Raw genomic sequence first — 17372 nt, 5'->3', positions numbered from 1 at the left:
GGTGAGTGAAGCTTTTTGTAACGTCCATGGTGATCTTACCGTGCGCATGCAGGGAGATAGGTCTTTCATTGCAAAAAGATCTTTGATCCTTGATAATCAGATCAGTCTGAGTGCATGAGGAATTTCACTGCAGCATGTAGTACCTACCTGTTTTTCAGCTCTGTAAAAATTGGTGCTAAGATTGCGGAGAACAGGTTTGTGTTAGAGGTGCTTCACAGCACGGAGGGAATGGTCTTGTGTCAAACCTGTTAATGACTCTGCCCTCCCCTGCCAGCTCTGTTGAAGATTCATGTTTTAAAAACAGCTGATTATTTTATCACATGATTTATATACTGAATGAGCTTTTATCCATTACAGTGTGACGGACAGTACATCCCCCTTCCAAGTCTGCAGGGCATAGCTGTGCTAAACATTCCCAGCTATGCTGGTGGGACCAATTTCTGGGGTGGAACCAAAGAAGATGATGTGAGTAACATTAAAGAGAAGTAACCTTCTGGGCAATTCTTTTATTGAAAATATATCCCATGATTTTTCACTGTTGCCTTCTGTTGTGTCCATTCCAGCAAAATGTTCATAATAAGCTTAATGATTTTTTTAAATGGCTCTATGAGAATTTTTATAAACTAATTTTATAAATAGAGACATGAATAATTTCTCTCTATCTTGTTTTACAAAGTCCTGTAAATAATGTTTGTCAAAGCATAGGTTTCTCTGCTATATTCTAACAATAAGCAAGGTGGACAAAGACAATCACTCGCAGTTTATACCTGAATTTCCTCCTGTTCTTCAAATGGGTTTGGACTAAGGGATGGTGATTTAGCAAATGAGGACTGATGTATTTAGTGATTGATAATTTAGTGGGGGTAGTAATCTCTTTTTTAAAATATTATTTTCAATGAGCTTCCAAAATATTTCAAGATACTTTTTTTTTTTGTTCTTCCTTATATCTCCTAAGAAACATTACACTATACGTATACCTAAATGTCTTACAGCTTGGAGCAGTCTTACTGCTGCCATCCACTTCACACACAGTGCAACAGTTGTAATTATGAGCAGATTATCCTAATTCTGCATGTCCTGATTTAGTGTGTGTGAGGTCTGAATCACCTAAAACTGTAGTTGCAAATTAGCTTGTGATTTTAATGTAGACGGCCCAGGATATTTTTGGCAAAATTATTTTGATTTCTTGTGTATTATAATCCTTTGCTTATATATATATATATATACACACACACACACACACACACACATATATATGAAAGTCAGGAAAAATACTGAAACATGTTTCAATGTCCTTTTCTTATTTATGGTATACGTCAGAGGATGGCAGTTATGGTTATATTTGGCTATGGATATCTGAAGTTTTTATATACTCGGTGTACATATTCATAACTTGAAAGCATCTCTAACACCTGCTCAGCTCCTGTTCAGGAGTTTCTTTTTCTCCCTGGACTGCCTCATTGAGTGAGAAGATCTCTCCTAGCTGTCATACTGGTGTGTAGCAAATGTCTGTATCTTGGAGCAGCTTTACTGATACCCTTAGTCTTCCGCAGATCAGAAGTGTCAGCAAACTGATGTATTTGTTCTGGATGGAGTTAGGAGCATAATTCACTGCTTTAGTGCAGTCTTGAGTGACTGATCATCAGAGATGGTGGTGGTCTGAAGTGCTGCTGGTTCTGCTTATCTGGACAAAAGAAAGATGTTGCCTTGACAGTTGCAAGTATTCCTGAAACTTTAGCGGTGAGCCAAGGAGGGCAGATGCACATCAACCGACTCAAGCGGGGCTTGTTCAAGCATGCTTTTTTGGTGTCCAGAAGACAGGCTGGAAACATGACCTGCAACAGGAAGGGAGGGAGTTGTTTCTTAAATATTGATTCAGTTGCCTTTAAAAAAAGAGGCTGGTTTTCAGTGCAGATATGTTTTACTCATGAGAGACACAGCAGACTGGGTTGCGGTTTGTCCATCCTTTGGCTAAAATGGAAGCACCAAATAAATGAAACATAGCTACTTTTTCTTAACCCATGGAGAACTAGCCCTGTAGGTGTCACTTAAATTGAATTTAAATCGTTAAAGCTGGATCAAAGACTCCATACTTTTTACCTTTGAATAACAGAATCACTGTCTTTGCTCTTTTCAAGACATTCACATCCTCATGTCAAAACCACAAAAATTTCCATGGAAACTGGAAAAATTCAGATGGGGAAACCTTTTGCTTCAAAACACTCTAGACCCAGTAAAATTGTGCTTTTTTTCTTGGAATCTTACCTCCTCAAGAGCTACCTGTGCAATGCTGGGATGCTCTGAAGGGAAATGCCACTTGGATTTGACACTAAACTATAGCAACTGTGCTGTGCAGCCCTTTCCCTGAGAAGACCTCTTCAGCCTCCTGGACAAAGCCACCGCTTACTGTACTAGGGTGAAGGCTTCTGCTGGTTTGCTGGGCAGCAGGGACCAAAGTCCTTCAGACTGTTACCCATCCTCTCCCTCCCTGAGCCATTGCTGCAGACACTACCTGAATTACACTGTCCTGGATCTGCACTCTCTTGTTCTTCACCTCCAGGAAATCCTTGATCAGAGGACAGGACCCGACTAGTTGTGGCTTTTGAGCTCCTTTCAGGGATTTTCTCTGGTCTGGTCTCAGGTGTCTCTGATGCATCTTACTCTGCCCAAGGTGCCAACTGAGGTAGTCTGAGTACCGCTCAGAAAGGTCATCCCTTTACCCATTAAACTCTTACTGGAGTGATTTTTCCTTCTGATTTTTCTTCCTTGTTGCTCCCTAATGCATATCAGGATGAAATGGTCAAGCTTCAGGTGACCTTAGTATGGTATCTCCTGCCAGACCCAGTTGAACTCCAGCTTAAGACTTGTGCTGTGGCATGGCTGCATTCCCCTGCAGGACACCAGGTGGCAATGGCATGTGTGAGACTTCTCGAATTTTGTGTAAGCTCGTGGAAATTCACCATCTTGGCTGGATATGAGGATGTTTGTTCCGTAGAGAAGTGTTTTTCATATTTACAGTGGATAATTGTATACAGCGCAAACAAAATCCTCTTCAGTATGAAAGCTGTGTTTAACAAAGTGGAGTGTGGACTCGTGTGTTGATTTCCAGAGTATTCAGAATATAAAAAGATAAGCACTTCTGAGCAAAAAGACACCATTATGCCTCTTAACTTCAAGAACCTCTTGGATATTAAGAACATTCACCAAGCAGAGATTTGAATTGGCCTTTCATCTTGCCTTGAAAAACATTTCTTAGTCTACATGCTGAAACATGCCATCCTTCCTATATAAGGATATGCTTTGTCATTCAGATATTTGAAATGCTATTAGCATTGCTGTTTTAAAATACTTGCCTACTGTCTATGCTGTCTCGCTCCTATGATTTTTGAGAGACAGTGTAGTTATTCTACAGTAAATAAGGTAGAACATTAAAATGTTGCAAATGAATTAGTAAAAGAATATGTTTCATTGAACATGTGATCAAAAATTAGTGTTTTCTTTTCCTTGCAGATATTTGGGGCTCCATCATTTGATGATAAAATCTTAGAAGTTGTTGCTGTATTTGGCAGCATGCAGATGGCAGTTTCAAGAGTCATCAAACTCCAGCACCACAGAATAGCCCAGGTTTGTTTCTTACTTGAAAGCACGCAACATGGTTGGCAGCGGTTTGTATGCTGTGAAGCAGCAGTACTCCTTATGACCACCACCCTATACACTAATAAAGTGCTGACTTTGTTATAATTTTAACGGGAAACAAATTATCTTCAATGATAAATGAAGTATAAAAGTGCTTCATCCTTGAGACAGTCCTGGAGAGAAGCCACAGCTCCTAGTAATCAACATAATTCAGATGGCCTGCCGGTTTCATCCGTATTTATTGCTCTGTAAAATAATGTGTTTGTTCTTTTCCAGTGTCGGTCAGTAAAGATCACCATACTTGGTGATGAAGGGGTTCCTGTGCAAGTCGATGGAGAGGCATGGATCCAGCCCCCAGGAGTTATTAAGATCATACATAAAAACAGAGCTCAGATGCTAACGCGAGACAGAGTATGTTGCAAAACAATTATTACAAAATACTGACATTGGTTAACTTGATCAGTTATAATATGAACAAAACAGTGCTTACAAAAATGTTTTATAACTATTTATATAACATACAGTTACTTACAGTTACATAATTTCTATAATAAGCAAGATCATTGCTCTTTTGTATGACAAAGCTTTTATCAGTTTTGTGAGTGCTATTCCTGTATTCTTATTAATATATATAAAAAAATGGTAAAAAAATTATATATTCTTTCTTTCTCCTCTCTTCTTCTGTCCTCCTCTTTTTTCTTCTTTCTTCTTCTCTAGGTGTATTATACACAATCACATACTGGAAGTTTTAGCACAGTTGCATAAATAGCAAATGTCCATTTTTCAGAACAACTTTCTGCAGGTGTCTCTCATGTCTCTCTCCTAATAGTCCTTCCTCCCCCCCACAACCCCGTCTCAGACAGAAGAGACACAAGTGGAACGTAGTCAAGAGAGACACTGGAGAGTTCATGCTTGTCTAGGATTACTGTATGCAAGGTGTAACTGCCCCTCAGTTGTCTGCTTACTAACTGGATGTTGAATTTAGGGTGGAGTTAATGGCATTTGAACTCTGAGTAAAATTTTTTTCAATTTCCCCACCATTTTTTAAGTTTGAATCCTGTATTAGTTTCAGATTTGGATCCTGCTGTCTGCACAAAATGTGCTTGTATTATCACTGTCTTTGTGTTCTTATTGTTTTGGAAGACACTTTTTGAGGATAATGAAGAAGAGATAGAGAGCGAGCTTTCAGTAGTAACTTATTCTTTATACCAAGTTAAAACCCCCTAAATTTCACTTCATTATTTATACAGGTTGTATTATTTATATAAAATTAAATTTAAGTGTTACTTTTAACTACAATTTTATGTAAGTTAGAATTTATATAAAATATAAAATATAAAATTAAAATTTTTACTAAGTAAAAATACTTCAAGTGCTGTGAACTGAATGTGTAATTCATTTTGATTAGGCCTTTGAAAACACCCTGAAGTCTTGGGAAGACAAACAGAAGTATGATTCCTGTAAGTCTGTCATTCGATCTCCCTTGTACCCTCAGCAGGCTGTTGAGTTGGCTACAGAAGAAGAGGTTGCACAGATCCAGCTGTGCTCACAAGCTGCAGAAGAGCTTATCACCAGGTAGAGTAAAATTAATGTTTGGATTGGCAACCTAGACGCCAAGACTGAATTATTCATGCAAATGCATGCATGCACTTGAAAGTGTGTATTTTCCCTGGTTTTGATTGATATCTAGTTACCACTCTGTAAGTTATTGCATTTTAATTTTTAAATTTTATTTTTAAGGCTCAACTTGTTTATATATGCTTTTCGTATGTATTTCTGTAATTTTACTGTTGTGTGTTTTCTTCTCTTGCAAAAACAGGCTTTCTCAGGGAGCAGGGAAATGGAAAACTGAAAGGCTTCTTTGCAGAGAGGCTTTTAATTGAAACTTCTCGTTTTATGCAAAAGCAAAAATATATTTATTGAAAAAAAACAACAAACCCTTACACTTCAACAGTGGGGATGTATCCACCTGACCTTAACTTCTCCTGACCTTATTTCTCCTTAAAGCCTTGTTACTCACAATTTCAAAAAGATGAGCATTTTTCAATAAACCTGAAATTTTTATTAAAATGTTGTACAAGTAAACAGTTAACACACCAACTTTCAAGGAGTCCAAATTGCCAGATAAATCTGCATGCCTTTTTGCTTTCATCCACTCATCCATTGTTGTTGCAGTTTTATGTTTTCATTCCTAATGCTCAAAATCCCCATCTCTGCGGCCCTGGACACTCCAGTAATTTATATGAGTTGAGATGATAGTGAGCTGATGGTATAAAACTGATCCGACAGCCTTGCTTATTTTCAAGAACTAATTTCTTTCTGAGATGCCAGTGCTTTAATAAATAAAACACTTCAATGTTCACCAAAAAAAAACCCACCCTAGTTGTTTTTAAGAAAAGCATTTTTTTAAAAAAAATCGGAACACTTTATAAAGCTGCTATTCAGTTTATCATGCTGACAAATTATCTTAAGCATCAAAATCAATTCTTGGACTATGTGTTGAGCTGTGCTGATAATGTAAGAAAGGAATTTAAGAACTATGTATACTATTTATACAAAACAGGTGACTTAGGTAGACATAGGAGAAAAATTTAGGTTATAAATTACCCAAAGTGAACTTTAGCCAAGACACCTTAAAAACTTTACTGGTCTAGAGGTGGTCCTGAGGTTGCAAATTACAGCTGGACCTGCCATAATCTCAGACAATTGCAGCCAATTTTAATGTTCCATCTGAAGGATATGCCTCGTGAAATAGGTGTAATGTTTTTTAAGATAACTTCCAGTAAGTTATCTTAATGTGCTAGGGTTTTCCTCTATAGTTCATTTGAATTTGGTACAATTTTTGCATAGCATTTCTGTTCTAAGCCAAATAAATGTGTCTCAGTATTTCATAGCAGAATAAATAATCTGTGTTATAGATATTATTTATGTGAGGTGTGTCTTGAAGAGATACTTGTATTTCAACTTTTGTTATAAAGGACTGTATTTTTTTTAAAGTGTTTTGTGAAACATCCCTGTATATTTTCTCATTTGATAAAGTTGTGTACTCCTAGGAATTATTTTTTAAAGGAAGTAAGAAAGATTCTTCTCATTTTGTATATTTTTGTAGGATCTGTGAAGCAGCAAAAATACATGGCCTCTTGGAGCAGGAGCTTGCTCATGCTGTTAATGCATGTTCACATGCATTAAATAAAGCCAACCCAAGGTTTCCTGAGGTAAAGGAAGAACAGAGATTTATGTACGAGTGAAATATCTGTGTGCATAAGTTTGTGATGTGGGACCTGTATTGTACTCCCTGTCCCCATGTTAAAACAAGTTGGATGATAATTCTTGAAGTTTTTGATAAATAAGACTCCTAAATGTACATACACATGCTCAAATTTAAATGAAATTGCTCTAACAGATGCTGTATTTTCTCCCTTTTTTCTGCCACTTTTTCTAAGGTGAGCATAAAGGGGAAGTTACTTTTGATCCTGAAGGTGCTGCTCTGTATAGCAGCAGGGAGTCTCATCTGTTCACATGCATAGGGAAAGACCCCACAGCTGATGAATTTGGTAGAGATCAAGCTTAGTGATTCTGAAATTTATTAATAATACCAGGAATGGGAGTTAGGAGAACTGCCTGTTTACAGAAGAGTATTAAAGAGGATAGTCCCTTCCTCGTGTTAGGTCGATATGGTATCTGAGAAAGCAGAAGATGTAGTTTCTGCAATCATCAGCATCCTCCCCAGCTGATGCTCTTTTTTGTGAATGTTGGATGATAGAAAGGGGGTGTTAATGACACCTAAAATGCAGACCACCTGGGTGTTGTTGGAAGGGGGGAGTGAACAGTGGCAAAGGAGATAGAGATCTTCGATTAGGGGCGTGGTAAAGAGTACATCTGTTGTCTTTTGGAAGCAGTCAGGAATTTGCTCCATCTGCCTGTGGGCCACAGCCAGGGGTGCTCACTTGATTTAATAAGCACTTCTGCATCACTTTAGGATGGAGTACTGATGTAGTTCTGAGCATGAGTAAACCAAATTCAGATCAGCAAACAGCAAGAAAGATAGGCAAAGCAAGCTCACATCTTCTTGCAGACAGCTGTGTAGACATGTCCACAGATACAGAGTGGAGACATGACAAAGGCTGAACAAGTGCCGTTATTACTTAAAGGTCAATTCTTGTGGATGCATTCACAGAAATTTTCATGCTGAACTGTCCCAAGTGCTATGCAGAGAATGCAAAGGGGGTGAGGGGAAATGAGTTTCCTGGTTTCTCTCTTTGCACTAGACAGTCTGGGTGGGTTTGGGATTGGACCCAAAAAAGATTTATTGCGTAGAGCCTGTCTATATCTAACCTAAATTTATGTATGGTAAATATACTAGATAACCATTGATTCTTAAAAATATGTCTAGTATCTTACGTCTGCTAAGGATAAGATGAACAATTCAGATCAATGGTCATTGTTAAGCGAGGCCTGTGACTTTTCTGCTGGCCTTTGTCACCCATAAAAATCGTGGATTCATCTCACAGGTGGCTGGTCACTTGACGGTCTTCAGGATTGTGTAAAGTCATATTAAATGAAGTTGGGGAAAAGACAGTAAACAGATACTACATTTTTGTTTCCTATTCTCAGTGCTGAAGAATTTGTCAGTGTAGAGCTAAACTGATGTATTTCTCCTGGGGAAGATTACACTTAAGATCTGTGCTGTAAGCCCCAAATACTTACTCTTAGTCTGACTTGCATCACTTCAAATAATTTTTATGCTTCTTATTCCCTAGAGCCTTACCAGAAACACTGCCATGGAAATAGCTGTCAATGTGAAGGCCCTACATAATGAAACTGAATCTCTGCTAGTAGGAAGAATTCCTTTGGTAAGGTCACAAAATACACTGTTTTATTCCCTCATTCAGATTATCTGTGATTTGTTCTTTGCTGATTTTTTAAATCAGCACAGGATTTATGACACTCTACAAGAAGCTCTGTAAGGCTGATTGGAGGATATTACACTGCATTTGTGGTTTGGGTCGGAATGAGTTACGAATTCCTGTCCTAGGTTGGCATCCATTTTGCCTCACTTCAGGTATCTAAAAGGTCATTGTCTGGGATTTTCTTTTTAATAGTAGAGAGAAATAAGTATCCCTGTTGAGGTTGATTCACACTCAATTATCTGGGAGGCTGATCTTAGAAAAAAGGTAAATCATTCTGGAGATTTAGCATTTAAGAGAACTTCTGGAGTTCTATTATGTGATGATCTTCAGAGTTTAAAAAGAAACTGGAGTGAGAACTGTTCAGACTCATACATTCAACTTCTACAGAGCTAATCTGGGCAGGTAGATCTTACTCTTGTTCTAATACCTGGCAGGAACTATTTTATAATCGTTGACTGGTAAGTGTTCAGTAGACCTCTGATAATACTTGCTGCCTTGGCATCTTTTTCTTTGGCTGGTGTTTCTGTGCCTAAAACGAAGACTGCTCAAGAATTGTTGCACGTGGATGTATAACTAGAAATTTCTCTATGTGGCATTGTGAAAAGATGTCAGGTTTCCTATGCTGGGCCAGTTTTACATTAAGAAGATTCTCAGTAGGATCAGTTACATTTTCTTTGGATTCAAAACCAGATTTATTACTAACTTACTGTTTGTTTAAGTGTTAGAATTAAAAATGGGTATCAATAGGAATGTTTTCACTTAGCAGAGTTAGGGTATGAAACTTACTGGTGCAAGTTCGCATACCTTTTTATGCACATGGTAAATGGTATGAGTCTGTTCTACAGCAGCCAAAATTTAATATGGGCTAAAGGCTAATAACCATTTAAGTTCTGTAAATAGTCAAAGATTAGGTTCATATGATCTATTTTGTGACTTTTTAGAAGGAAAAGTTATTCACTGGATGTTTTTGTCCAAGAAAAATGAAAAATGCTGATTTTTTTTCAAATTGCTATTACTAATCCCCCATATTTCAGATTGAATGGGAAATCAAAATAGAGAAATTTGTTTAAATTTTAAAATCCCTTGTTCAGGCTCCAAACCTTGATTTGATTCATTTGTACCGTTCTGATTTTTACATGTTGTACTTCTGCATCTCATTATGGTCTGTGCAAATGGCTTCATGAGTCTACATCAAACCCATTTTTAATAAAAAGACTGGAAGATACAGAGATAATCTTCTGGAGATGTCCATTACACGTATTTGACATCATACTTGTTTAGAACAGTATTTCATAGTCATAATAGCAAGGCACCTTGGTTAACCTTATTGCCATGTATTTTATAAATGCTGAAGCTACATGTAGGTTGGTCCCTCACTCTATTAAGGTGCTGCTTGATGCATCAGCCATGCCATCATACACTGTTTTCCAAATCATCTTTCTCCTCTGGCAAAGACATTATTTAATATCTTCATTGTTTCTTTAATATCTTGCTTCCCCCCCCCCCCCCCCTCAGTTCCTACTCACCCCTTTTGTCTGTGATCAAAACTCCTGATAGCTGTAAACTGCTGCCTTTGTTGCACATACTACTTGGTAAGATTTTTCTTTTGTTGCCATTTATCAACTCTTGAGTCTTTCTGTTACGGCTTCTGAAGTAGACTAAAGAGATGTAAATACATGTACAAGAAGACTGTGATTCTTGCCACCTTCTGTAAGGTATGATCAACAAAGTTTATAGAACAGTATTAGCTAGATGACATCAAACGGTGAATTAGCTATAAATAGCATTTTTAGTGGAATGATAAGGTAGGATAATAAACCTGATTTGTGGAATCTTCCAAATAGTTATGGCTGGAATATAGTTTGGAAAAAAAACCCCTATGCTTTGTCTAGATATTTTCCAAAGACACTATTTTCATTTTTGCTTTTTTAAAAGCCTTTCCAGTCTAGAACAGAGCACAGTTTTCTAATATATTAAGGGAGAAGTATGACAGAATATTTCATTTCAACTGAATGAAATTATCTGAGCTCACAGAAATAAAATGATTTCATATTAAAAATCTCATTTGGGAAAGGATTGAAAAAAATCCCTTATTGTCTTTGTATCATTCATAGTGATAATTTCCATCTTGCAAATAAGAAGCTTTCCAAGATGTTGTAGGAGGAGAATTTGCCCTAAATTGCTGACTTTTCCTTTACCAGAATTGTACTATTGTTTTGGGTGTATTTCAGGAGCAGTATTGCCAGTGCATACACTTTCTCATCATCAGATGAGGGTTTTTTGTCCCCATGCAAAATATTTTCCTTTGAGAATCAAGCAATTGGATAAATGCTTGTTGAGGAAGACAGAACTCTCTGCTTCATTCATTTATAGAAAATAGATGACTTAATTCCTTAAAAATGAAAAGTTCTAACTTCTTCAGAGACAAGTGGGTCTTCCACTGTGCTGCAAATTAATGGTACTATTCAAACTGGGAAAAAAAGGGAAGGCAAAAGAAAGATCAGAGTCTGCTTATGGGCACTGAATTATGCGAGCTTTAGAAGAGGAAATAACACAATTGCAAGAGGGAGCTTATATTTCCAGAATTACTATACTAAACAGCAATATCCTACTAAAGATGGTCTCTCTGTTGAAAGGTGGTACCATATGCAACCTGTTGCAGCAAAAGAAATAAGTTTTTGTCAGGCAGGATAAGTTGATGGGGGGTTGTAATTTATCACCAAACCCCAACAGCATCAAAATCTTTTTCCAGTACTACAGATCAAAGATTCTCTTACAACTCCAATTAAAAAATACATTCATTAGGATATAACTTATTTAAATCCTTTCAAAAGGATATTCTGCACTGCTTTGGGACTACTTTTACTTCAAAGAGAGAAATAGATGTTCAGATTGCTTTATTAGTGATTCCAAGAAACTGGTTTCAGGATTCAACTCTTAACCTCAAAATGGTGTTTCAGCAGCCCCAGATAAGCCCAAACCAGTTTTTCCAGGAATCGGCCACCTTAACTCTCCCTCACAGGTTCAACTCGTACAACAGCTGCAGAAAAATTTTCAGACCAGGGTTTTAAGGAAAACTAGTACCTCCGTGGGGTTCTCAAAGTGTTGATAGAGCCAAATTCCCATAGGTCAGCAAGTCCCAAGCTTTTTACAGTGCTGCCCACTGATGTTTTTGGCTTTTTGTCTCCCGTCTGGGGCTGCAATCGTGTCCCTCTCCCATGCCTGGTCCCTGCTCTTCCCACCCTCAGCCAGCAGCAGTGGCTATCGTTCCACGTCTTGCCTATTTAGAAGGGGTAGCACAGGTATTGTATCACCACTGAAAGACCCTTGGGAATGGCATGTCTGTGATAAGATCTTGTTTCCTTTTATTTAACCATGACAGAGTGATCTACCATATGAAGACATCTGCAAATAATAACTCAGGCTTACTACCATCTAGTCAATATTTTTTTTACACCACTTTTTCATACAAAGATTTTCCAAGCTCTTGGTCTTCTGGTCAGGTTTTACCTCCCTATTGCTGGTAATTTCCATTTCTAGGATGTTCTAGTATTGGAGTTATCAGGTAACTTTTGCTCTGTGAAGACTCAGGAGTGCGATGAATGATGACAGTGATTGACAACTAAGTCCAGCTGGTCTGCAAAAACAGTCTCAGCAGTCTCAGTCGTCCCTTTGTGGTTGGGACCGTACTAAATGGTCAGGGTGGTCTGATGCATCTCTGAAGGAGAGTCTATTTTTGGAAAATTATTTGTTTTCGCTGTTTATTTACACTGACTATGAAGTAGTCATCTGTATGTGTGTGGTAACAACATATCTAGATTTAAATGTTATATCTTAATAAGACTGAAACCACGTATTTTTCTGGCCTGTTTGTAAACAGCAGTTAGAAGCTCCCCATGAAGAACTGATGTCTGATGCTTTGCACAGCGTGGAAATAGAGTTGAGAAAGCTTGCTGAGATTCCTTGGCTTTATTATGTTTTTCAACCAAATGATGATGAGGTGAGTTTGATTAGTACTTCCTGTTTCTAATTGACCTCAGTTTTTTCTTTATAGGGAAGAGTAAGTTAGAATCCCTCATGATCTAGAGATGCAATTTCAGTAGTGGTGCTGGATGATTTCTGTCTGCTGTGAACAAGCTTCTAAGTTAGGTCTTCTGTGTTTTGTTCCCTTTTGTGAATGTCAAGGTTTTGAGTGGTTATTTAATAGATGAAACACATATAGAGTTAAATTCTGACGTTATTCTTTATGGAAGTAAAATTGGTTCTTAATTTTTGAGGTTAACTATGAATTACCATCTCAAGCATGTAATTTAACTGTTGTTTTTGGTGTAATTAAAGGTAACTATGTCTTTTCTTTTATGCAGGATACTCCTCTGGATTACGCTAAAAGAAACAACAGAAGTACAGTGTTTCGCATAGTGCCAAAGTTTAAAAAAGAAAAAGTTCAGAAGCATAAGACCAGCCCTCAGCCTGGTATGTGTTTTGAAATTACAAGAAAAATAGTAGCATTTGGGAAAATGTGATTTTTATGGGTTTGTGGTTTTTTTCTTGGTAAGAGGCGACATGATGCACTCTACCAAAGAGTAAAGTCAAAGTGAAAAGCAACTGAGCTAACTGGCATCTTCATTAGGATGAAGATTTCTTTCAGTGCATTTAGAAATCATTCAGTAGGACCCCAAGATTTTCAAGTGAACCAAAGAACTACTGCGGAAAGATTTAGATAAGTTGTATCATGCAACAGGACCTGTGTCTTTGCTGGTGGTTACATTTGATTAACCTATAACCATACAAGCCACAGGTGAACACATTGTTTCCCTGTGACAGCCCAGTTCTTGTTTTTCAGGTTAGTTTCAGAAGATGTGCAATAGCTTTTATCACAGTGGTTTAATTAACCAGTTATTCTTAAATTTCAGGTGGGTTTTAAGTTTAGCAATTGAGACAAATCAAACAAAAAGCCACAATAGTCAATACTGATTTTTTAATTAGAAGTTGAACAAACTCCACTCTCCTCTCTTCCCACTCTTATCTGTAAACTTACTTCCTTAAGATTATGTCCAGGAGTTAATCAGTGATCAGATGGTCCTAAAACCGGTTCTTCATTTTTATCTTTTTAATAGACAGTTGGTCGTAATCTGCAAAATCTTGCAGTTGTTGATCAGACTTTAGATTTCAGATTAGACTTCAGATTTCACTTTATTGTAAAACTGATCAGCATTGAATGAAGTTGCAAAATTATAGCAATAAGTAGCATAACTTTTTATTTTTTTCCAGTAAGTGCGGTCTTGTTAGAACTAATGTGGGCAACTAACCTTAGAGAACAATGTTTTAAAGAGAGCTTCTTAATGACCTATGTAACACAATAGCTTAAAGAATACTTGTTGCATTAATTAAGAATACTAGAATCTGTTAATTAAAACCGGACTTGCTTGCTGCCATTGCTATATTTGAGGTGTGGTTGATATTTTAATTTTACATGTTAATTAGTTTTTGAAGGCTTCTCCTCTCCCTGGATGACTACTAATAAATTAATGGTATAAAGCAGAACAACATTAGACTTTGCGGCACTGATCCTAAGATGGTGAATATGTTGGGACATGAGGTTTTAAAGGCTTTACTGAAGAAACTGGAGTAAAGCGGAAAGCATGGCTGCAAAGCAAAGAACCCCAACTTTGTTTAGATACTTTCTCACGTTAACTGCTAATCTGTAACCTGCATGTAAAAAGGAAATTGTCAGTTTTTGTGGAAATGACACTTCTAACCTTTCCCTTTGCTAGCACGGCAATTCTACTCTGTTTTCCACTCTCTTTGGCCTAACCTTTGCTTGTGATGCATTTGAGCATGTAGAAATTAAGGGGGTTTTGCTCTTAACTTTGGTAGTTCAAAAATGGGGCACAGATGAAGTTGCTGCTTGGCTGGATCTGCTCAGTTTGGGAGAGTACAAAGAAATCTTCATCAGCCATGACATCCGAGGCTCTGAGCTTTTACATCTGGAAAGGCGAGATCTTAAGGTATTTCCTTTGTGCTACTTTTCTGCTATTGACCATTTTCTTTGACAAAACAACAACCAACTTTTCTTCTTTCCCTGCACTTGTTATGTGCTTGTAGCTTGGCTTACACTGTGCAAATATGCCATAAACTAATACGCACTGTCCTTTGGCCTGAAATTCTGAAGTGCTGACTTGTACTTGCAACCAAGAGTATCTGTGTTACTCAAAATTTCCTTTTTTTTCACTTTATGTAGAATGACCACATTATAGTTTATGTCAGAAGGCGTAGGAAAAGCACGTTTCTGTGTAATATCATATATCTTCGAGAGTTCACCGTTTCCATTAAACAGGATCAGTATGGATCAGTTGAAGGTGGTGATAATAATTTGGAATCTCTCTACTGCAAGGTCAGCAGCTATGAGCAGCTGACCCGCTTCAGGTGATTTAGTGTATATATATATATATACATATATATATAGTGGATATAGTGGGTGTGAGAGCGATAAGCAGCTTAACAAATTGCGGCGTTGGACTTAGATGGTGTTGGTGTTTGTGTGTCAAAATAGGCTTTTACAATAGGTTTTCTTGTTTCTGACCAACCTCTGCATGAGTTTAGCTGTATAGATTTAAAACAGAGCACTTTCTTTTGACTCCAGAACCGCAAAGCTTTCTTCATCTGAGGTCAGACTGGTAAGTTTTGCAGGGAGAAATGTTACCTAGCAGTCTGAGTCTGTTATTTGAGCTTGCTGTCTTATTCAAGAATTACTTAAGTGCATCCATTATATGTAATAGAGGCTGTATCTTTGGGGATTCATTACATTACTTTTTCCGGGAACTCGGTAGTAATGAGTTCTTGATAATGCGTTTTGCAACTGCTTTTAGCACATAAGAGAGGAAATAGGATATTATATAAATTGCAAACATTTACATTTAGAGTGCAAGTCATTGCTTTAGCCACAGTGCAGTAGTTTCCAGACAGAGGCAATACTTTCATACAAATGTGCCATTTTTCATGAAGTTTCCTATGTAGTGTGAAATCCTGATGTTACAAGGTACTGCTTGCTTGGTGTGACTGTTGCAGTTGAAGGCAGCTGCTGAAGATAGCAGTGTTTGAGATGATCTGTTTGGCTGCTGTCTATTATTTTACCCTTTGGTATTAGGTTGCCTGAACTTCTTTCTGTGGAAGTTAAATTCGTTTCTTTCAGGGAAGTTCCTGACGTGGAGGGACAGTTTGAAGACAGTCCCTCTCTGCAAAAATTTAGAAATAGAAAACTGTCCATCCAAGCAATCCATCATGGTGTTTCAGTGATGAATGTTGGAAGTCCCTGTTCTGAATGGGCACTGAACGAATTTAAAATTTAAATGGGAAATTCAGCATCAAACGATGCATAGGTTTGCCAAAATGTTCAGAAATCTTTAAAAAAAAAAAACCAAGATGTCACATTTGTTGGAATAAATGATGGTAGGTAAGATTAGTGTTAAACAGGACACGGTTTCTGGCCATGCCTTGTTTCTGATAGGTACCTATCTGTCTGCATGCCCAGAAGACTGGTGCTTCAGCCAAGTAAGTATCTGCAGCAGGGTGATCATCACCCTGTTACCCCTGTTGGTAAGACTTGTGCTGATTCAGCATAAATAAAACACCATCACAAAGGCCTGTGCCCTGAAATACCTAAAGGCTTGCCTTAGAGCCTACAGACAGACTTTTACTGGCCCCTCTACCTAGTGCTGCCTGGAAGCGCACATGATGTTTTAAATTGCTCAGCGTAGCTGGACGAGGAGTTGCCCTGCGCGCGTTGCTGTGGGTGTATCCTGTGCTTGCAGAAGTCCCGCTCTGCAGTTGCCCCATCGGCTCATTAGCAGGTGCTGAGAGCTTCCAGCGCAGCGCTGCTCATAAGGTAGCCCAGGCTTTTGGCCAAGCGTGGCTTGCGCTTTATGTAGCAACACTGAATTAAATAGCAGAGTTCAGCAGTCATCCAGCATGTAACATACAGGGCATGACCTCCGCTGGGAGTCAAATAAAGATGGCTCAAGAAGCTTGCAGTTTTCGGACTAGTGACCTGGAACAGTGTCAAGATGCGTTATGTGGTTCCTAGGAAATGAGGAACACATCACAAGCCACCCTGTTGGCTTCTCCTCTCTTTGGCTATCGAGGTTTGCAGATGAGTCCTCGGCGCTCCTGTGAGCGATGGTCTGTGTGCAGCCTCCCCTCCAGTGCAAGGCTCGTGCTTCCTGCCAAGCTAAATGGGCTTGCCATTGATTCACAAGCTCTTAAGTCACATGCAATACATTTACCTCTATTACCTCTCATGTCTACAACAGGAAAAAATCGTTGCCTGTTTTAATTGAATCCTTTGGGCCCACTTTTCTTTCTGCGGTCAAAAGTAGAGACAAAAAGCAGTATGGGAAAGAATTTGATGAAACTCTCTTGCGCGCATCACTGAAATAGATCAATATGTTGACTGAAGAATCGGATGCCTCTAATTACATTTCTGTGTAGCTTGTGGATCCCACTCTCAGTTAGCTCTGTGTGGCAAGTGGCAAATGGAGAACATCTCCAAGAGGAACTAGATACCTTTCTCTACCCAGCTCCTGCAGCAGTACCCTTTTTCCAGCCTCCTATGTCTGATTTATTTAGGGGAACCTTAGACTTTTACACCCATGTGATTTTATTTTACTTGAGGAGAGGCTGGGCAGTAAATTGCGAACTTTGCTGTAGAAATGAAGCTTGTTGTGACTTTCTTTTTTTAACCTTATTTTACAAGCAAACTCATTGAAAACTGGACTCTGATTTTTCTGAAACAAATGCTGGCATTCTTTGCATTGATAACCACGTTCC

At 38.2% G+C, this 17372-nt stretch overlaps 1 protein-coding gene across 4 annotated transcripts in view; it reads left to right on the top strand.

Moving 5' to 3' along the window:
- The window catches only part of DGKH (diacylglycerol kinase eta), a 173711-nt gene that overhangs the window by 142057 nt on the left and 14282 nt on the right, over positions 1-17372 (top strand). For 3 of the 4 annotated variants that reach the window (XR_005102610.1, XM_037377162.1, XM_037377164.1), the window contains 9 exons: positions 358-465; positions 3511-3624; positions 3913-4047; positions 5045-5211; positions 6746-6851; positions 8397-8489; positions 12427-12546; positions 12911-13019; positions 14424-14554. Coding sequence is in view for 3 of the 4 variants with exons in the window: in XM_037377162.1 (XP_037233059.1) it covers positions 358-465; positions 3511-3624; positions 3913-4047; positions 5045-5211; positions 6746-6851; positions 8397-8489; positions 12427-12546; positions 12911-13019; positions 14424-14554 (1083 nt within the window). In the remaining variant the exon portion in view is untranslated. The remainder of the gene's footprint in view (positions 1-357; positions 466-3510; positions 3625-3912; positions 4048-5044; positions 5212-6745; positions 6852-8396; positions 8490-12426; positions 12547-12910; positions 13020-14423; positions 14555-17372) is intronic. The other variant, XM_037377163.1, reaches the window with a different exon arrangement.

Source organism: Falco rusticolus, chromosome 2 (assembly GCF_015220075.1).
Source record: "Falco rusticolus isolate bFalRus1 chromosome 2, bFalRus1.pri, whole genome shotgun sequence".
Classification (NCBI taxonomy): Eukaryota; Metazoa; Chordata; class Aves; order Falconiformes; family Falconidae; genus Falco; species Falco rusticolus.
Note: the sequence above shows the minus strand (reverse complement) of the source record. Positions and strands in the feature narration are given on the sequence as shown.